Genomic DNA, 22,949 nt, shown 5'->3' on the forward strand with positions numbered 1-22,949 from the left:
TAGCAGCTTCTATCTATGCAAATGTAGACTGAAAGCCTGGTGTGGGCGGGATCAGCTGTCCCAGAGAAATGCTACATGTTAAAAGTAATATCTTTCCCTGTGTCAGAACGGCTGCACTCAATAATCTAAGTCATACATCTTTAGATTCAGGATCTCTTTACCTACATTATGCTGCTCTCAGATGAGGTAGCAGAAACCTGCTGGCAGATTCCCTTTAAGTGTAATTATACAATGAAACAATGAATGTGGGTGTTTTCATATCATTTGTGAAACTAAAAAAAAAAAAGGTTTTGTAAAGTGAAAAAAAACCATTAGAATGATATAATATTAAACCAGTAGGGATATTGCAGGGATTTGATAGTCACCACTATCAAGAATGAAGAAGTACAGAGTACAAAGGCTCTCTTCGTGTTTTCGCTGCTCACTTGGCACCATTGCAAAATAAATATATGGTTATATAAAGGTTAACACATCTGAGCCACATAGTACGAGCTACAATGGATAGAGAGGAACCTTCAGCAGAAGACAGAGTTGTTCTAAAAAAGAATATTGGATATTTCAGCGGCGTCAGCTTCATTATTACTGTCATCTTGGGCACCGGCATTTTCATCTCTCCGGGCGCTGTTCTACTGTATTCACAACTGAACGTTGGAGTGGCTCTTGTGATATGGGCAGCATGTGGTATAATATCAATGGCTGGAGCCCTGTGTTATGCAGAACTGGGAACTACTTTTCCATCATCTGGAGGGGAATATTTCTACATCAAAAAAGGACTTGGTCCCATCCCTGCGTTTATTTTCTTATGGACCTTTATAGTGTTCCTCAGACCGGCGACGACCACTGTCCAGGCTTTAATGTTTGCCGAATACGTTATCCAGCCATTTTTTCCAGGATGCCCCACACCAGAGACGATAAAAAAGGCCACCGCTATTGCTGTTATTCTGGTAGTAGGGGTTATCAATTGCTTAAGTGCAAGATGGATGATTTTAGTGCAGAACATTTTTATGGTCCTTAAAATGGCTTCGCTCACTGGTATTGTTATAAGTGGTATTGTCCATCTAGCTATGGGGAATACGTCCAATTTTCATGATGCATTTGAAGGCAATGTTCCTAATGTGTCTCAGGTTGCTGAAGCTTTGTACCAGGGCATGTTTGCGTTTGGTGGATGGAATGTTCTTAACTACGTCATCGGTATGTACAATATTTGCTTTATAATCTAAATGTTGTGACAAAGTCCTATCTGGTCAATTCAGATAAAACATGACTTGTGGATAACATTTAAGGTATAACAACAAGTAGTGTTACAATATTCCTTCTAGTTACTAACAAGATGTGATTGATATAGTGATGGTCTATTTGCTTCTTATCAATAAAGGTATGATTGCACCTAGAGTACATGCTGCAAAAAATATGCAGCTTTTTATGATATGAGCTTTTTTTAAGTTTTTAATGAATATGATGTATACGCTGTGAAATATATCCACTGCATCAATTGAATGGTGCTGCAAATTTGAAATCCCCAACACGTCAATCTATCCTGCTAATGTCAGTGCATATTTCACCCCTTGCAATGTGCTTTCCATTTTCACAGCAATATCCACAGTAAAAATGTATGTGAGAACATGCCTTACAGAGCAGACCTGCATTAAAGGGAACAAACTAGTAGGATTTTCATATATAAGGTAAAGCCAGTGCTATACTGGTGCTAGGATGCTGAATGTATGCATAGATTTTGTTCTGAGATTGGATGTTTTATTTCAGAAATATGTGCAAGTAAAGTTCCAGCAATGCACTGCTATTTGATTGGCAGGTGCAACAGGAAAGGAATATGTGGGTCGGGTCTTGCTATCTATTCCCGCCCCTATCAGTCTGCCTGGCCTTCCTCCCCCTGTCGCCATCATAGACGTTAATTCCGGTGCAGGCAGACAGACAGGGACTGGAATAGATAGCAAGACCTGACCAACATATTCCCTTCCTGTTGCATCTGCCAATCAATATCAGTGCATTGCTGGAACGTTACTTGCCCATATTTCTGAAATAAAACATCCAATCTCAGAAGAAAAGCTATGCTTACATTCAGCATCCTAGCGCCAGTATAGCACTGGCTTTACTTTATATATGAAAATCCTGCTGGTTGGTTTTTATTAAATGAATATTGTAATAATATCTTGTAGTGACACGTTATAAGTGTCAGGTAGATGTTGCCCAAGTGCTGGGACTGTAACCTAAATGTCCTTGTTGTAGACATTGGTGGTGGACCCTTGGCAATGTCAGTATTTAGGAGTGTAATCTAAAGAGTAACGTTTCTCCTTGTGGAGAGTGACATGCATGGCATGTCAGTGTAAGGAGGCTTATTTGCCAAGCAATGTTTAGAAGCGTATCTGTCTTTAGTCAGGAATCCATAACAGTAGAGCATTTATTACCCACCCAAGACCAAGTTCACACAACTGTATTTTCAGTCTCCTTGTACAAAATGAACTTACTGAGACCTATGTTATTCAAAGGAGCAGTGCCGATGAGATATATTTTTTTCCATCTCAGCATGCACTAGTTTCTTTCCATATGTCAGACAAGGCAAAGAAATCGGATTTCATACAAACCAAAGATATTGCATCCTTTTTTTACAGATACATAGCAATTCTTTAAAGAGGTTCTCCATTACTCAGACAACCCCTTCTCAATCACCATGTTTCCCCTTGTAAAATAATAACAGCCTGAACATACTTCTTCTGGGTCTAACGCTGTTGCAGTAACATCGTTGGTGGGTCTCCTGGGGCTTGCGTGACGTTATGATATGTGAGCCTTGCAGGCAGGACATCCAGAAGAAGTTAGAGAACAGCAGCAGCTCTCACTTCTTCCAGGTATCAGTTTCGTCCCAAGAAAGTGAGAGTGAAGTGGCCCATTAGAGGTCACTGACTGCAGCGCTCACGTGACATAAAACGTCATGGAGGTGAGTACAAGCTGTTATTACTTTATGTTGGGGAGTATGGTGACTGAGATGGAGTTGGCCGAGTAGTGGAAAACCTATTTAACATAAGAAACTGTATTTAAGTCTTGTAATTTTTGAATAACTACTGCTGTATAAAAAAAGATTGCACATGGGCAACAAATGATGAAACTGGATAAAACTCAGATGACTCTCTAGATGCTCGTGTGAACTTAGCCTGATCATAGTAAAAATAATCCGATTTTCATAGAAAAGAAACAAACGATTTGTCATCTATATTGTCATCCGTATACGTATGGCATACTGTACGTGAGCAGTGAATAAAACCTGCAGGACCAAATAGTTTCCTACATTAAGAATTGCAATATATCTGTAAAAAGCAGATGCTATATGGTGGACTCGTATGGGATCTGATTTTTTTATGCAAATATCATCTGAAATATGGAGAAGAGCGTGCAATAAAAAAATCCTATCATCTGAACAATCCTATCAAAAAACATTGGACTGATCTGAGTGCTGTTAGCTTTTCCCATGAACGGTCATGTGAATGTAGCCTATCAAAAAGATTTAACCCCTTCACCCCCGGCCACTAAAACACCCTAATGACCGGGCCATTTTTTGCAATTCTGACCAGTGTCACTTTGACAGGTTATAACTCTGGAACGCTTCAACGGATCCTGGCGATTCTGAGATTGTTTTTTCGTGACATATTGTACTTCATGTCAGTGGTAAATTTAGGCCGATATTTTTTGCGTTTATTTGTGAAAATTTAGGAAATTTGGCGAAAATTTTGAAAATTTCGCAAATTTCAAACTTTGAAAATTTATGCCCATAAATCTGAGAGATATGTCACACAAAATAGTTACTAAATAACATTTCCCACTTGTCTACTTTACATCAGCGCAATTTTCGAAACAAATTTTTTTTCCGTTAGGAAGTTAGAAGGAGTCAAAGGTCATCAGCAAATTCTCATTTTTCCAACAAAATTTACAAAATAATTTTTTTAGGGACCACATCACATTTGAAGTGACTTTGAGAGGCCGAGGTGACAGAAAATACCCAAAAGTGACCCCATTCTAAAAACTACACCCCTCACACTGCTCAAAACCACATCCAATAAGATTATTAACCCTTTAGGTGCTTCACAGGAACCAAAGCAATGTGGAAGGAAAAAATGAAAATTTTACTTTTTAACACAAAAATGTTACTTTAGCCATAAAATTTTCATTTTTACAAGGGAGAAAAGAGAAAGTGCACCCTACAATTTATTATGCATTTTCTCCTGAGTCCGCTGATACCCCATATGTGGTAGAAATCAATTGTTTGGGCGCACGGCAGAGCTCGGAAGGGAAGGAGCGCCATTTGAATTTTTGAACGCAAAATTAGCTGCACTCATTAGCGGACGCCATGTCGGGTTTGAAGACCCCCTGAGGTACCTAAACAATGGAGCTCCCCCATAAGTGACCCCATTTTGGAAACTAGAGGCCTCAAATAATTTTTCTAGATGTTTGGTGAGCACTTTGAACCCCTGGGGGCTTCACAAAAGTTTATAGCGTTGAGCCGTGAAAAGAAAAAAAATTTTTTTTACCACAAAACGGTTGCTTCAACTAGGTAGCTTTTTTTTTCACAAGGGTAACAGGAAAAAATGCACCATAAAATGTATTGTGCATTTTCTCCTGAGTACGCAGATACCTCATATGTGGTGGAAATCAAATGTTTGGACACACAGCAGTGCTCGGAAGGCAAGGAGCGCCATTTGAATTTTTGAGTGCAAAATTAGCTGCACCTGTTAGCGGACGCCATGTCGGGTTTGAAGACCCCCTGAGGTGCCTAAACAATGGAGCTCCCCCACAAGTGACCCCATTTTGGAAACTAGAGGCCTCAAATAATTTTTCTAGATGTTTGGTGAGCACTTTGAACACCTGGGGGCTTCACAAAAGTTTATAGCGTTGAGCCGTGAAAAGAAAAAAAATTTTTTTTACCACAAAACGGTTGCTTCAACTAGGTAGCTTTTTTTTTCACAAGGGTAACAGGAAAAAATGCACCATAAAATGTATTGTGCATTTTCTCCTGAGTACGCAGATACCTCATATGTGGTGGAAATCAAATGTTTGGACACACAGCAGTGCTCGGAAGGCAAGGAGCACCATTTGAAATTTTGAGTGCAAAATTAGCTGCACCTGTTAGCGGACGCCATGTCGGGTTTGAAGACCCCCTGAGGTGCCTAAACAATGGAGCTCCCCCACAAGTGACCCCATTTTGGAAACTAGAGGCCTCAAATAATTTTTCTAGATGTTTGGTGAGCACTTTGAACCCCTGGGGGCTTCACAAAAGTTTATAGCGTTGAGCCGTGAAAAGAAAAAAAATTTTTTTTACCACAAAACGGTTGCTTCAACTAGGTAGCTTTTTTTTTCACAAGGCTATCAGGAAAAAATGCACCATAAAACGTATTGTGCAATTTCTCCTGAGTACGCAGATACCTCATATGTGGTGGAAAGTAATTGTTTGAGCGCATGGCGGGGCTCAGAAGAGAAGGAGCGCCATTTGACTTTTCAAACGCACAGACGCAGTGCACTGATCGGCCGCTGCAGGACGCACGGTCGGATGCGATAAAAAAAAGCGTCGGGGATACGTAAAAAAAAAAGTCACGCCAAAAATTGACCATGGATGCAGATACGTTATGTGCATCCCTGATCAGCGCTTGGCGGGACGCACGGACGGATGCGATACAAAAAGCGTCGCAAATACGGAAAAAAGTCACGCCAAAAATTGAGCAGGGATGCCGATCCGTTATGTGCATCCCTGATCAGCGCTTGGCGGGACGCACGGACGGATGCGATACAAAAAGCGTCGTGAATACGGAAAAAAAAGTCACGCCAAAAATTGACCATGGATGCCGATCCGTTATCTGCATCCCTGATCAGCGCTCGGCGGGACGCACGGACCGATGCGATACAAAAAGCGTCGTGAATACGGAAAAAAAAGTCACGCCAAAAATTGACCATGGATGCCGATCCGTTATCTGCATCCCTGATCAGCGCTTGGCGGGACGCACGGACGGATGCGATACAAAAAGCGTCGTGAATACGGAAAAAAAAGTCACGCCAAAAATTGACCATGGATGCCGATCCGTTATCTGCATCCCTGATCAGTGCTTGGCGGGACGCACGGACGGACGCGATACAAAAAGCGTCGGGGATACGGAAAAAAAAGTCACGCCAAAAATTGAGCAGGGATGCCGATCCGTTATCTGCATCCCTGATCAGCGCTTGGCGGGACGCACGGACGGATGAGGTGTAAAAATTGACAGGGGATACGGAAAAAAAAAAAAAGTTATACTCACAGTACCCAGAGGACTAGCAGGAGGATCACTGACCAGAAGAGCTGCAGAGGAACAGATGGCAGAGAGATGGACAGCTTTACAGGAGCAGCAGGCAGATCAGCAGAATGCCCAGGAAGGACCCAGCGATGGACGCAGATGTGATCAGGCCGGTGAAGACAGGTAAGAGGACGTCGGGGGAGAGCAGAGGGGGAGAGGGGGGGGTGAGAGCAGAGGGGGGGGGGGGTGAGAGCAGAGGGGGAGGGGGGGAGAGCAGAGGGGGAGGGGGGGAGAGCAGAGGGGGAGACCGGAGAGGGAGCTGCAGAAGCAGAATAGAAATAATGGGGGAGGCAGTCAGATCGCGGGGGGAGCGGATCGGGATGTCGGGGGGGGGTTGGGGGGAGCAGATCGCGGGGGGGGCACGGCAGGGGCTATCACGGCAGCGCGCAGGGGCACCACGGGAGCGCGCACGGGCTGCAAAGTGAGCACAGTACTCACTTTGCAGCAGCAGCGGTGACCTCAGCAGCAGCGGTGGTAGCAGATCGGGATGCCGGGGGGGCAGATCGGGGCGTAGGGGGGCAGATCGGGGCGTAGGGGGGCAGATCGGGGGGGGCACGGGCAGGGGCCTTCACGGGAGCGCGCAGGGGCCTTCACGGGAGCGCGCAGGGAGCGGAATACTTACCATTAGAGCTGCAGCGGCGGAGACATCAGAGGCGGCGGCGGCAGCAGCGGTGGCGTGGTACCACAAGTACCAGCCACTGCACGCTGCAGCCATGTTGGGGGAGGGCTCGCAGGCCAGCACAGGCCTGGGGAGGGCGGCCACCGGCAGATCAGACCGCCCCACTGCACACTGATTGGAGCGATTGCGCGTCATAGCACGATCGCTCCAATCAGTGCTGCAGGGGCTGGGGGCGGCATGTTTGAGGTCCACCTATGATATGCTGCTGCAGCTGCGGCATCTCATAGCTGGATCTCACAGGATCGCACTAATTCGGGCATTATTTTTGCCGAAATTAGTGCGATCGATGTGGTTGGCGGTTCAGATTTGAACAGCCAATCACATCGATCGTCGATAGGGGGTGGCGATGCCGCCCCCCCTGGGGTCAAGCAAAGGTCCCCTGCTGTAAGAAACAGCAGGGGACATCATTTGAAAGCCGTTGCTATGGCCACGGCAATCAAATGAAGTTTAGGCCGTAAAATTACGTCCCTGGTCGTTAAGTCACGTTAAAATAGGACGTAATTTTACGGCCCGCGGTCGTGAAGGGGTTAATCGGAGACAAAATTTAAAGCTTTATATGGTAAATAATTTTCAGCCAATCAGATGCCGTCACTGCGGTCTTACATGTAAAGAACAAGAAAAAAGAGTTTTTAAGTTATTAATTTATTAACCCTCAAAACACCCCTGTAGGTCTGACGCAATCCACACTAGGTCCCACGTGACCTTTCATGACACACGGGTCCCATATCCAATCAGCACCAGCTTCCTCCTCCCCGCCTTTGGACATTTGACCAGGAAGTCAGCACAGCGCTCACATTCTGCCCAAATGTCCGAAGGTGGGTAGGCAGATGCCATGCGCTGATTGGTCGCGGGGCTCGTGTGTCATAATAGTGTAGCGCCCCTGAATACATCAGGGTGCTACAGGGAACTGCTTCCTTTACCCAGGGTGCAGGGCCTACCCCCCATGGTTCCAGGCGCCCAGGAAACCGGTGTCACTCCCATCTGCACCACAAAACCCAATCACCTCACATCATTCACTGCCAGACACACCAAGGGGGTTGACTAGCTGGAAAATTGGCCAGCCACTTGGGAACTGGGCAGACTGAGAAGAGAGAGTGGAGAAGTGTGCTCCAGAAAATGAGGAGCTGGGAGAGTTAGCTCCAGGGGAGCTAAGAAAAACTGATTGGGTCGCAAGCAGTGATCCGGGTCCAGAGCAGTCGGGACCAGTTGCAGGGACGTTTGACAGGGGTGTGACAGACGTAGTCTTGGAGGGACTGTCGGCATCAGAAGGGCCCATCAGAACTGACCGGTACCGAGCATGATGGGGTACAGGACCCTAGGTCAGGAGCCGATTCAACGTCCTCACAATTCACCTGAGAGGGAGAGGATCTTAAGGACTTCCCTAACCGCTCAGAGACTGAGGGCATCAGCACAACGAGGGGGACAGGGTTTTTCCAGGCACTTCAACGCACTGAGGTCCCAAGTGCCAGCCCTTAGGAGCACACCTACACTACACATAGTGAGCAGGGCCCCCAACCACTTCAAGCAATGCGGACCATCAACGGACAACAAATTGTGCACGGAGGCAGGCTCCGAAGCACTAAGTGACACCAGTGGGACCGGGTACTTGGACGGGCCCCCGGCAGTGGCAGCTTTACTCAGAGACTTTGGTTTACCTACAGTGTGTGTGTATCCTTTCTCTTCCTCATCCAACACCACGACTACCCGCAGTGAGATCCATGGTCCCTGCACCCTGTTCTCCCAAATCTACCAACCCCCTGAGCCCGGGGCCTTCCCTACCTGCGGAGGGACTGACACCTTGCTGCTTCACACCATCTGCCCCGATTCTCCCTCCAGCAGCGGCGGTACTCCCATTACCGCAACCCGCAGGTGGCATCACAAACCTTTCCCCTGTAAATAACCCCTTTTACGGATCAGAGTGTCCGCCAAGCCGGGTCCGGACCCCTCAAGCTACGACGATCCCGGATCCGAGCAGCCCGATTAACACTGGGGTGGCACAATAATGTCACGTGGTCCTCAAGATTGCGGCTTAAGACATCGCTGGAACTGCAGCCGCATCGGAGTTGAGCATAGGCTTATTTATTTTTACAGGAGCGAACAAACGGAATGAGAAACGGTTGTTCAAGTAGTGGACAACCTCTTTAACATATTTTCTGGAGTACATCTTGAGCAACTTAATACAATTTTTCTTTACATTCTAGCCCAAAAAGTTATGATGAAAGTTTTTTTGTCAAATGAATGTATAAATTTCAATGCTGTCTAAATAATCTAAAGCTAAATCAACCGAGGCCGTGTCTACATGTGACTTTTTGTAAGATTAGAAGGGTGTTATGGGTCTTTGTATTACACCATACTATTCAATCACCAGTAAAAACAAAACTGTAACTTTTTATGATTGATGGTTTGTATAGAACAGTAGATATCTTGTAGATGCTCATGGTGGAGAAATAATCATGCAAACTGAAATAACTATCTGTCAAGATGATTTTCCACTCTGTTGGTATTGCAATGGTGCGTAAAGTCTTTTCACTCATGAAATACTGCAGTTATTGTCAGTGCTCAGTGAATTTTTCTCGAGCCTTATAATACAATAGCACCAGAGGTTATCCAAATCCACTTTCATATTGCGGTATTGTAGCTCCATTCTAATCCAGATAAAACTTGCAATAGGTAATGTGCGATGTTCAGGTTTTTGTAGTGCCCTGGATGGTAAAACAATGTCTTACAATATGTGGAATTCTTGGATGTCCAATGTGTATAAGGTTTATTTTAAAGGGAACCTGTCATTTGAAAAAATGCTGTTAACCTGCAGATACGGTGTTAATCTGCAGGGTAATAGCGTTTGGAACCTGCCTGGCGCCTGCAAAGTGAACCCCGTTAGTGGGAGGAAAGGAACTTTCTTACTCCTGGCAGCATTTGGGTTTTAGTCATAGGGATGGCGCCAGCACTTGATCATTCACCACTCTATAACCATGCCATCTGCAGTGACTAACAGCCGCTCACTCTTAACCCTTTTGTGACCTTGCCAATTTTTCGTTTTAGTTTTTTCCTCCCTTTCTTCCAAGAGTCATAACTTTTTTTAATATTTACAGCTGCATGTGGGCCTGTTTTTTCCAAAACGAGTTGTAATTTTGAGTGACATCATTCATTTTACCATATACCATAAATTCCAAACGCTGTGAAATTGCCAAAAAAGTGCAATTCCACTATATATATATATACAGTATATATATATATATATATATATATATATATATTTTTTTTTTTACCATGTTTATTATGTGATGAAACTGCCATGGTAATATGGATCTCCAGGTCAGTACGAGTACGTAGATACCAAACATGTATAGGTTTTTTTCTATTTAAGTGGTGAAAAATAATTCCAAAATTTGTAAGTAAAAAAAAAAAATTGCTATTTTTGACATTTTCCAAGACCCATAATGTTTTCGGGATATGGTTCTGTGCGATGGCTTATTTTTTGCACCATAAGCTGATATTTTTACTCATACACCATTTTTAGGTAGCCACAATGTTTTGATCGCCTCTTATTGCATTTTATTGCAATGTAGCGGCGACCAAATAAATATAATACTGGCGTTAATTTTTTCTTATGCTGTTTACCAATCAGATTAATTTTTTATTATATTTTGATAGATTGGACATTTCTGAACACAGAATGCCAAATATGTGTATTTTTTCTTTTTTCTTAATTTTTTCAATTTCAGTGGGAAGGGGGGGGCGAGTTGAACTTTTCTGGGTTTTTTCATATTTTTTAAAACTTTTTTTATAATGTTTTTATTGTATTTAACAGTCCCCTTAGGGAACTTTAAGCTGCGATCGTTCTACCATTTGTGCTGTACAGAGCAGTGCATCAGCGTCAGCACCGCACTGTACAGCAGAAATCCCAATCTCCTATGAATGTCGGCTCGCAGATGGTGTTCACAGGAGGATCGTCATAACAGACACAAGGGTCATCAACTGACCCCTGGCTGTCATGACAACCCATCGGCGCCCTGCGGTCACGTAACGGGGCCCTTGATGGGACCGCCGGCGAGTGTTAAATCCCGCTGTCAGAGATCAACAGTATGATATAACTGGTTAACAGTAAAGGGCTGATCTCCGATACAACCTTGGCTGTTAAAGGCACATGATGGATGATAAATCAGCCGTCAGATGCGGGGAATGATACAGGCTCGGCGTGTGAGCCTCCACCAAAGACAAGGACATATCCTTTGACATAAATACGACAATAGTCATGAAGGGGTTTAACCCAGCTGTCAGTCAGTGCTGTAGACGCAGCTACAGCCTCTGCAATTGATACACAGAGTGGTGACTGAACCTGCACCAGCACCGCCCCAATGTCTGAAAACAGAACGCTACCGGGAGGAATAAAGTTAATTTCCTCCCGGCAGCAGGATTCGATGTGCAGGCGCCAGGCAGCTCCAAATGCTATTAACCTGCACATTAACCCCAAATCTGCAAGTTAATAGTGTTTTTTTCATGTGATTGTTTCCTTTTCACAACTTCAAGGGTTGTTCTAAAGTTTTGTCTTTGGAAATGATGGAAGCCATCACAGTCTCCTTTTAAATAACATTGATGTTGCATTAACCACTTTAATTAAAGAAACACTCCAAAGAAAACTTTTTTGGGCCCTAGACCTGTGTAAATGTATACGCAATCTAGTGTTAATGTGCTATTATACTTATTGATCGCCATTGTTTCTGGTTTCCAGCTATCGCTTCAGTCCTGTTGTCATTCATGTTACTGCATTTCCAATTCACTGGATCACACTGAGACAGAAGTTGCTTTTACAATGTAAGTCTATGGAGCTTTGTTTTGCCTTGTTGTGGCACTGCATACGATTACATTGTAAGGCCAGAGTCACACTTGCGTATGACTCGGCGAGTCTCGTATCGGCATCACCCGACACAGCCTCACACTCTCGGACAGGAGCGGGTCAGCTGCATAGAAATACATGCAGCAGAGAAGCTCCTGTCCATAGAGCGTGCGGCCGCCCCAGGTGATACCGATGCGAGACTCGCCGAGTCATGCGCAAGTGTGACTCTGGCCTGAAAGGAACTTCTGCCTCACACATAAATGCCAGTGTGATCCTGAGAGTGAGTGTAAGGCTAGGTTCGCACACTGCGTCTTTTTGACGCTGCGTTTTTGTGCGTTTTTGGCCGCTAAAAACGCACAAAAACGCACCTGCGTCGAAAAAACGCATAAAAAAATGCATGCGTTTTTGCCGCGATTTGGTGCGTTTTTGGCTGCGTTTTGCTGCGTTTTTGATCTCTGCATTTTGCAGCGTTTTTCCAATGCATTGCATGGGGGGAAAACGCAGAAAAACGCAGGAAAGAACTGACATGTCCATTTTTTTTTTTTAACTCAAAAACGCAGGTAAAAAAACCAGATGTGTGCGGACAGCAAAAATGAAAACTCATAGACTTTGCTGGGGAAGCAAAGTCCTGCAGTTTTGAGGCCAAAAACGCACCCGAAAAACGTGCAAAAACGCCGTGAAAAACGCACTGTGCGCACATAGCCTTACTAGCTTGTCACTTCTCTATAGAGCCAGTGAAGGAGCACATTGTAAATGAACAATGAAAGTTACATAGCTGCGAGCAGTGGCAGCGTACTGAGCATTCGTCAGTATTGACACCGGCGCATGCTCGTTAGCTCAGTGTAGCAGAGAATAACCCACCCTGAGAATTTCTCCTTGGTGACAATCTGTGACTTCAATTCCAGCCAACTAATGATGTCTCATTTAAGAATACCTAGTGCATGCCGGGAGACTCAACCGGATCGTCATCGAAAGAAAGAAAAAAAATACACATAGACAGTTAGAAAAGAGAGGAAACAGTAGGGATTTTTAAAATTTAAAAACATTAGAAAAGTGCTTAGTTTTTTTACATTAAATCGAGAATTATATTGAATTCATTTAATATGTCTCTGAGGCCAATTTACCATGATCATATTTTTGGTCTGAGTCCTGTCCATGAAAAAACAGATAGCACACAGACCAATGTTATTCAATGAGGCAGTGCAGATGAGCAATGTTTTTCACTAACTGAGTCTGCGTGTAAAATATAGCACCAGGCGTTAGTTTCTTCCGTGTATCAAAAGAGACTCACCAATTCTCAAGTTTTCTAAAAACAAAAATAGATGCTATACAGAGCCACAATATAGCACCCTATTTTATGCATTTATTGCAATTCTGTAACATTGGAAACTGTAAATGGTCTTATAAATTATTAATACCGTAGCTGCTGCTGTAAAAAAAGGATTACACATGGATGCCAAGTGGCAAAAAAAATCGTCCAACTTTTCTGAATTTTACCTCTGGTAATTTTTTATATGGCCGTGTGGACTTAAATTAAGGTGGACAACCACTGGCTGACAATAGTGCCAGGAGAAATCTGAAGCTGTGTATATCCCATGTATTTTAAAAGGAACCTGTCACCAGGTTTTTCCCTTTTGAGCTGCGGCCACCACCAGTGATCCCTTTAGATACAGCATTCTAGAATACTGTATCTAAGTGTCCAGGCCGCTCTGTAGAATGTAAAAAACACCTTTATTATACTCACCTAGGGGGCAGTCTGGTTTGATGGGTGTCGCTGCTCTTTATCCGTTGCCTCCTCCATCTTGTTCGATCGCTGTCCTCCTGCCCAGCCATGTGTGCATGATGTGTTCTGCGTCATTCACGTAGCAGCACTTTGATCTGCCCGGTAGTGTAGTGTGCATGCGTGGTCGGTCTTAGGGTCCCGTTACATGTAGCGACGTTCCAGAGATCCCGACAACGATACGACCTGGTCAGGATCGCTGGTACGTCGCTATATGGCCGCTAGTGAGCCGACAAACAGGCAGATCTAATTAATGACGCATCAACGATACAGCGATCCGTATAACGACCTCGGCGGTTGTTGGGACCCTGTCACACAGCAGCTATTCTGATGACTCGGACCTCGATAGAGGCGTAGTGTTTTCTCCCAGGTGTGCCACCGAGGTCGCTCGTTGTTATGGCGTCAAACACAGCGATGCATGCTGCCCAGCGGGACACCAACGATCAAAAAAGGAACCAGGACGTTCAGGTACGATCGGCGATATCCCAGTGAGGGGCGGTCACTGCTATGTGTCACATGTAGCGAGATCGCTAGCGAGGTCGCTGTTGCGTCACAAAACCCGTGACGTTTCAGCAATCTCGCTAACGACATCTTTATGTGTAACGGGGCCTTTAGACCTTTACTCGCGCCTGCGCATTACAGTGCTTTGCTCTGCCCTCAGCCAGGAGGATCAAAGAGCACATGCGCAGGAGTACAATAGAGGCCTCTGTGTGAATGACGTAGGATGTGTCATGCACACGGGGCTGGGCAGGAAAACAGCGATTACATAAGGTGGAGGAGGTACCAAACCGAGAGCAGCGACACCCATCAGATCAGACTACCCCCTAGTTGAGTATTATAAAGGTGGTTTTTATGTTCCACAGAGCAGCCTGGGCTCTTATATACAGTATTCTAGATTTTTGTTTATAAGGGCTCACTGGTGCTGACCGCAGCTCATAAGGGAAAAACCTGGTGACATGTTCCCTTTATATAACTGTCACTACATTTGATGTATATTTCCTATAATAATGGTGAGACTAGAAGGTATGTTATAGCTCTTTAATTATCAGTAGTAAAGCCTAAAGGTACTGTTATTGTGCTGTAATAGGCGCACGCAATTCATTAGTCTTTGATGGGTAATTGTAATTGAGATTATGTTGAGATACATCCAGATGAAGCTAGTAGAGTGTTTGCGTCTTGCTTCTAATTGCCTCTAATCACATTAATTAGCAGTTAATGTTCTATTATTTGCCAATATTTTATAAAGCTAGGCACACTCATCATTCTGAGTGCCTCAATGAGTATGATTTTAAGGCAGACATTAAAAGTTGATGGCACTAGAAAAGTAATTTAGACAGGACAAGTCTTCGAAATGGGGAGTTAGAAGAAGAAATAGGCTGCAGCTGTCATCATTTAATTACTAAATAAAATGCTGTTCAGAAAAAAAGTCTTATTATCAACATTATATCCTAAAATCCTGCTATAACCTTACAGCCCTGACATTAAAGTCTTACGAAATTTACAAAATAGAGCAACAATGTTTAACTACTTCATTGTTGGGGAAGTTTGTGAGCTGTCACTGGGATATGCTCCATTTTTGTAGGAGGCCGACCGGTGACCCCAAACGATTATAATTAAAAATTGCCAAATTTATTCACGTGGAATTTATTTCTACTCTAAGTTTATAAAAATCCACATTCTGGAATAGACGGACTTTTTGAAACTTGTTTGTCAGCAGCGGCTAACATCTTACTGAACAGTTGGGGACTGGCAGAAAGTTCAAAAGAAAAAAAACATACTTGCCTCACTGCTCACTTTTTCTGGCCACCCACGGTTGTTCCCTGTGTGGTCCTCCATACCTTTGTCACGCCACATGTCAGGGATGGTGTGCACTCTGTTGAGCAAGCTCCAGAGCCTTTTCAAGGCCGAACGTTCCAGCCTAAAGGACAGGACAGAAGACAGGGAGCAGAGTGGGCAGCTGAAGAGGTAAGTGGTGAATTATGAGTTAATTTTTCTTTTTAAAACTTACATTTAGTATGTTCTTGGGGCTGGAAAGATTCCAAAGCATAATAGAGGACTTTCAATTCAAATAACTTCGCTACCAATCTAATTTCCTGGTAAAATCTACATGGCGAATTAATATTTTGTCATTTTTGCTCATCTCAATCATTTTAATTTTAACAATATGATCATTAGAGAAAAAAACAAGGTTGATCACATTTCTCATTAACTGCTGAGTAGCAAGTGACCTAAAGCTCTTATTATTTTTATTATTTGTTTAATGGGATTCATTGTAATCTCGAGTCATGGCGATTTAATGGATGAAAGCTCTGTAGGAAGATCGATCTTGTGCAAGTGTAATACTACTGTATGTACTGAGGATTTCGATTGCGTTAGGGCAATGACAACCAGAGACGAGTTCTTGGTGCAAAAGACGTTTTACAATATGTAACCGCAAAATGTGCACAGAACAGAATATACACAATAATAAGTAACCGCAATATGTAAACAGAACAAGATATACACAGTAATATGTAACCGCAATATGCACACAGAACAGTATATACACAGTGGAACATAAACACAGTAAATACCTGCTGGGTTCAGAGCAAAAGGGAATTCCCGGGGCTGCACACCGGACTCCCCCAGGGAGACCACCAGGAGCGAACCCCTATACAGGGGCTGTCCGGCAATCACCCCAGAAGGCCTAAATGCACAGCAGCCGGGACACAAAAAGGGCAACAGATAAAGTCCAAAAAATGTCCGTACGTGATGTGAGTCCTAGGGTGGATATGAACGGAAGGGACCAGGCAGAAATGCCGACCAGAGGCAGCAGACAGAGTCCGAGCACAGTTGGATGAGAGGTGAAGTCCAGAGCTGGTGTCAGGTGTTTCCACTGAATCCAAACAGCAATCAGGAGATGAGAGCAGCAGGGCAGGAGTACACAGGAAGCAATATACTCAGGCACTGGACTAAGCTTTAGGGGCGACTTTTAAGCAGATGGACAGGAAGTAGGGCAACAGAACAGAAAACTCCATGTTAACAAAGGGCAAGCTCTTTCAAAAGAAAACTGGAAAACCCGGAACTCTGACAGTACTCCCCCCCCAAGAAACGGCCTCAGGACGGATCAGGGCCCGGCTTGTCCGGGTACCGCCGATGAAACTGAGCAACCTTCCGGGGCGCTCGAATGTTACCCACAGGTTCCCAGGAATCGTCCTCGGGGGAGTACCCCTGCCAACGTACCAGATACTGAAGCCGATGCCGATGGAGCCGGGAGTCAATAATGTCCTCAACCACGAACTGCTCCTCGCCGTCAACCATCACAGGCGGAGGAGGAGGCACGATACGACCATGAAACGTATTAGGGGAAACGGGTTTGAGTAGAGAAACATGAAAGACCGGGTGTACCTTTAAATGGTGCGGCAACCGCAGCCGACAGGCCACAGGGCTCACGATTCCGGTGATCTTAAACGGACCGATGAATTTCTGCCCCAGCTTCTGCGAAGGAACACCCAATCTCAGGTTTTTGGTGGATAACCACACCGAGTCCCCTACCTTATACATGGGTGCCTGTTTCCGGTGAGTGTCTGCCGACTTCTTGTAACGCTCCTGAGCCGAAGCCATAGTGTCCTTTAAAACCTCCAGATTCTGTCGTAGCTCCGTCAATCTGTCCTCCACCGCTGGCACCGAAACCGCCACCGGTGACCTAGGCAAAACATTCGGATGGTAACCCAAGTTAGCGAAAAAGGGCGTTACCTTAGTGGAGCTGCTCTGAGTGTTGTTATACGAGAACTCCGCCAAAGGAAGCAGCTTCAACCAATCGTCCTGCAGATGGCTGACATAACATCGTAGGTACTGCTCCAGGGTTTGATTAGTCCGTTCGGTTTGCCCATTTGTCTGAGGATGGTATGCAGAAGACAAACAGACATTAATCTGGAGTGCCGAACAAAACCCCTTCCAGAACTTAGACGTGAACTGCACGCCCCGGTCAGAGATGATCTCATCTGGTACCCCATGCAATCGGAATATATTCTGGATAACCAAATCCACTGTCTCTGCGGCTGAGGGAAGACCGATACACGGAATAAAGTGAGCAGCTTTTGTCAACCGATCCACCACCACTAAAATGGTATTGTGACCGCCTGAGACTGGCAACTCCACAATAAAATCCATTGAGATGGATCCCCAAGGGCGAGATGGAACGGGTAACGGTTGAAGGAGTGCCGTAGGAGCCACACGAGGGACCTTGCACCGGGCACAAACCACACATGAGCGGACATAGTCTTTCACATCCTTTAAACAGGTTGGCCACCAGAAAAAACGACTCAGAAATTCCTGCGTCTTCTGTACCCCCCTATGACCTGCCAACACGGAGTCATGGACCAACTTGAGAACCCGAAGTCTTACAGCCTCCGGGACATAAATACGTCGCTCTCTCAACCACACACCATTCCAAAGGACAAGAGTCACATCATTCGGGGGGGCAGCAAGAAATACGTCACCATCATAGGCCAGCTTGATGTCCTTCCACAAGTCCTGGTCCTGGATTACTCCAACGAAATTGGCATCAGATAACACGGTCTGAGACGGGGTTCCAGGCACGGAGTCCATGGCGTGGATTCGGGACAAGGCATCGGCTTTCCCATTACGTGAACCTGGACGGTATGTAACGATAAAATTGAACTGGTTAAGGAATAAGCTCCAACGGGCTTGCCGTGGAGACAGGCACCTGGCAGACTTAAGAAATTCCAGGTTACGATGATCTGTGAGTACTATCACTTGCTGCGCAGCTCCCTGTAAGTGGTGTCTCCATTCCTTAAAAGCTGAAATAATCGCCAACAATTCCTTGTCCGCAATGTCATAGTTCTTTTCTGCAGGGGACAACCGGCGAGAAAAGAAAGCACACGGATGCAAGAGACTCTTGTCCCCAATCCTTTGGGAAAGGATAGCCCCTAATGCATAATCGGAAGCGTCGACTTCCACAATAAAGGGGAGTGCGGGATTTGGGTGTATTAGTATTGGTGCTGAGGTAAAACAAACCTTGAGATGATTGAAAGCTTCCTGGGCCTGGGCAGACCACACAAACTTCTGTCCTTTTTTGGTTAACAGAGTGATAGGACGGACGATCTCTGAAAAGTTACGGATAAAGCGTCTGTAAAAGTTAGCAAAACCGACAAAGCGTTGTACCTCCTTGATGTTTCCCGGTTCCGGCCAGTCTAGAATTGCTTGTATCTTGCCAGACTCCATGTTCAGTCCCTGAGGAGAGATGACATATCCTAAAAATTGTATTTGTGAGCAATGGAATTCGCACTTCTCCAGTTTAATATACAGGTGGTTATCCCTCATACGGGTAAGTACTGTCTTGACGTGCTCCTGGTGTTCCTGTAGGGAATCAGAAAAGATCAAGATATCATCCAGGTAAATCACCATGAACTGGTCCATTATATCCCTAAAAATATCGTTGACTAGGTGTTGGAAAGCCGCAGGAGCGTTACAAAGTCCAAAAGGCATCACTAGATACTCATAATGTCCATACCGACATCTGAACGCTGTTTTCCACTCGTCCCCGGGACGTATGCGGAGTAGATTATATGCCCCACGGAGATCCAATTTAGTAAATATTTTGGCCTGTTGTACTCTCTCCAATAGTTCGGGAATCAACGGTAACGGATACCGGTTCCGGATGGTTATCTTATTTAGTTCGCGGTAGTCGATACAAGGTCTCAGAGTCCCCTCTTTCTTTTTCACAAAAAAGATGGGTGCCCCTGCTGGTGAAGTAGAAGGTCGAATAAATCCCTTGGCTAGGCTTTCATCGATGTAATCTTTTAGTGCTTGTAACTCGGGTGCCGCCAACGGATAGACATGACCAAACGGGATCTCTGCCCCTGGGAGTAAGTCTATGGGACAATCATACGGTCAATGCGGGGGAAGCCGATCTGCTTTTCTTTTGTCGCATATATCAGCTAAGTCATTATAAACCGGGGGTAGAACAGGTACCTGTACAGTGCCCTCCGCATTCGGTGTTACTGGAACCGGTACCGTTGGACTAATGGTCGGACCACTCTGGAGTGGGAAGGATATTTCTTTAGTCTCCCAATCGATGACTGGATTTGTAGACCGCAGCCAAGGAATTCCTAAAATTATCGGAAAATGGGGAGAAGAAATCAACATAAAAACAAGGGTCTCCTGCTGACCTGGTTTCATCACACATTCAAGGGGTACTGTCTCCCGATCAACTGGTCCAGAAACTAATGGAGAACCATCTACCGTCTCCATGGTAACCGGTGGGGATCTTTGTTGAGTCTGGATACCGTGTTTCCTGGCAAAAGAAGAGTCCATGAAATTTCCCCCTGCCCCAGAGTCTATCATAGCAGATGTAGGAATTAACTGTCCCTCCCACCGTATCTGAATGGGAAGCGAGCAATGGGTGTATTTCCCTTCTGAGTCCTTAGGTGAAGTTGACATCAAAGTCAAGGGAAATACCGCATCCAGGTGTCCACTTGCCTCGGAGATATCGGACTCTGCGTCCGTGTTGTCACACTCTGCCATTGCTGCCAGTACCTTATTTGGGCGATTTGGACGTTTTGGGCAGTCAATCAGAAAATGGTCCGATTGACCACAATAGAAACACAAACGCTCACGGAGCCGGTGTTCACGACGTTCGTTGGTCTCTCGCTTTTGTAGAGAGTCCACTTGCATAGGAACATCCTCGGCCTCCCGTGGCGTCTTGTGAGCGGGTTCTCTAGAAGGAAACGCAAAGTTGGTTACCCGGTTTACAGCTGCCCATCTTTCCTGTCGGCGTTCCGTCAAGCGGGTATCGATACGCACACAGTGTTGGAGAAACAGTTCAAAATCCCGTGGAGATTCGGCACGAGCTAACTCGTCCTTGATGCTACCGGACAAACCCTTTCTGAAAACGGACAATAGTGCATTGTTTCCCCAGTCGGTGTCTACCACTAACCTTTTGAACTCAGTGGCGTATTCGACGACAGACCGCTTTCCCTGACGTAAGGAAAGCAGAGCCGATTCAGCGGTAGCACGGCAATTAGGATCATCAAACATTTGCGCCATTGCTGTTAAAAAGTCATCCAGGTTATTTAAACGGATATCACGATTCTCTATCATAGGATTAGCCCAAGCCAGTGCTCGTGAGGTTAACAACATGATTATACATAACACTTTTGACCGGTCAGAACGGTAATAATCAGCATGTACATCAAAAAACAGTATACACTGGTTAACAAACCCACGAAACTGACTACGATCACCACTGAAACGAAATGGGGGTAACCTAGGCATACCGGGAGCTGATACGGATGTAGCGGGGGTGGCTTCCTGAGCCTCCACTCTGACTTGCAAATCCTGAATAGCCGGACCCAGTACCTGGTGATCATGGCCCAGCTGTACCTCCACCTCTCTAAGCTTAGTTTGCACCGCCTCCATCTCCTGCTACAAGGAGTTAATCATGGAGAAAAGCTGGTCTATTCGTGTCTCAGTCATTGCCCCAGTGAAATCCTTTTATGGCCTGAGTATAATGTAATACTACTGTATGTACTGAGGATTTCGATTGCGTTAGGGCAATGACAACCAGAGACGAGTTCTTGGTGCAAAAGACGTTTTACAATATGTAACCGCAAAATGTGCACAGAACAGAATATACACAATAATAAGTAACCGCAATATGTAAACAGAACAAGATATACACAGTAATATGTAACCGCAATATGCACACAGAACAGTATATACACAGTGGAACATAAACACAGTAAATACCTGCTGGGTTCAGAGCAAAAGGGAATTCCCGGGGCTGCACACCGGACTCCCCCAGGGAGACCACCAGGAGCGAACCCCTATACAGGGGCTGTCCGGCAATCACCCCAGAAGGCCTAAATGCACAGCAGCCGGGACACAAAAAGGGCAACAGATAAAGTCCAAAAAATGTCCGTACGTGATGTGAGTCCTAGGGTGGATATGAACGGAAGGGACCAGGCAGAAATGCCGACCGGAGACAGCAGACAGAGTCCGAGCACAGTTGGATGAGAGGTGAAGTCCAGAGCTGGTGTCAGGTGTTTCCACTGAATCCAAACAGCAATCAGGAGATGAGAGCAGCAGGGCAGGAGTACACAGGAAGCAATATACTCAGGCACTGGACTAAGCTTTAGGGGCGGCTTTTAAGCAGATGGACAGGAAGTAGGGCAACAGAACAGAAAACTCCATGTTAACAAAGGGCAAGCTCTTTCAAAAGAAAACTGGAAAACCCGGAACTCTGACAGCAAGCCAAGATAGATACACCAGGGTCTTCTCCGCTGTTATCTTGATTGTATCAAGCTGTTAGGTTGCTAGTCTTTCTCTTTGCTTTGTTTCTTCTATTCTTCCACATATCATGTCTTTCTTCAGTGATTGTTCACTTCGTATGATGTGTCCAAAGTAGACAAGATATAGCTTGGCGATCCTTTGTTCCAAAATGTATTATTTTGTTCTTCTTGCCATCCATGGTAGTGATAACATCCTTCTCCAGCACCACATTTCGAAGGGCCAATGATTCTTCTTCTGATTTGTTTCTATATTGTGCAGGTTTTGTATCCACATGTTACTACAGAAAAGACCAGAATATGTACAAGCCGGTCTTTGTTGCCAGTAAAATGTTCCTGTATTTGAAGACCTTATCCAGTGACTTCATTGTTTATTTACCCAGAACTTTTGTCCTATTGACTTCCGGTGTTGTCTCTGCATCTTGAGTGATCATTGATCCGAGTAGGTTGAAGTCATTTACAACTTCCAGTTCATAGCTGTCCATCTCAAATGTGTCCCAGTTGTACCTGGCATTAGTTAATATCTTTGTCTTCTTTGTATTGATTAGGAATCCCATGTTTGAACTTTTTATCTTGCCACTCTACAATAAAGGCCCCGTCACACACAATGATATCGCTAACGAGATCGCTAACGAGATCGTTGCTGTGTCACTGTTTCTGTGACGCAGCAACAATCTTGTTATGTGTGACACCTACCAGTGATCAGGCCCCTGCTGTGAGATCGCTAGTCGTTGCTGCATGGTTGGGACCATTTTCTTCAAAGGCGAGGTCCTGCTGGGCAGGACGCATCCATGTGTTTGACGCCTACCAACGACCTCCTAACACAGTCCCAACGCCCGCCGAGGTCGTTATACAGGTCGCTGATCGTTACTGCGTCGTTGGTAAGATCTGACTGTGTGACATCTCACCAGCGACCTCCCAGCGAATTACCAGCGATCCTTATCAGGTCACATCGTTTTCGGGATCGCTGGTAAGTCGTTAAATGTGATGGGGGCTTTAGTCCTTCATTCCGTATACACTTGTTGCTATTAATGTT

At 45.1% G+C, this 22,949-nt stretch overlaps 1 protein-coding gene across 1 annotated transcript in view; it reads left to right on the top strand.

Annotated features, from left to right (window-relative positions):
* Positions 1-493: 493 nt before the first annotated feature.
* The window catches only part of LOC142244090 (b(0,+)-type amino acid transporter 1-like), an 81,323-nt gene continuing 58,867 nt past the window's right edge, over positions 494-22,949 (top strand). The window contains exon 1 of the mRNA XM_075316287.1: positions 494-1,191. Coding sequence (XP_075172402.1) covers positions 498-1,191 — 694 coding nt within the window. The 5' untranslated portion in view covers positions 494-497. The remainder of the gene's footprint in view (positions 1,192-22,949) is intronic.

Source organism: Anomaloglossus baeobatrachus, chromosome 6, assembly GCF_048569485.1.
Source record: "Anomaloglossus baeobatrachus isolate aAnoBae1 chromosome 6, aAnoBae1.hap1, whole genome shotgun sequence".
Taxonomy (NCBI): domain Eukaryota; kingdom Metazoa; phylum Chordata; class Amphibia; order Anura; family Aromobatidae; genus Anomaloglossus; species Anomaloglossus baeobatrachus.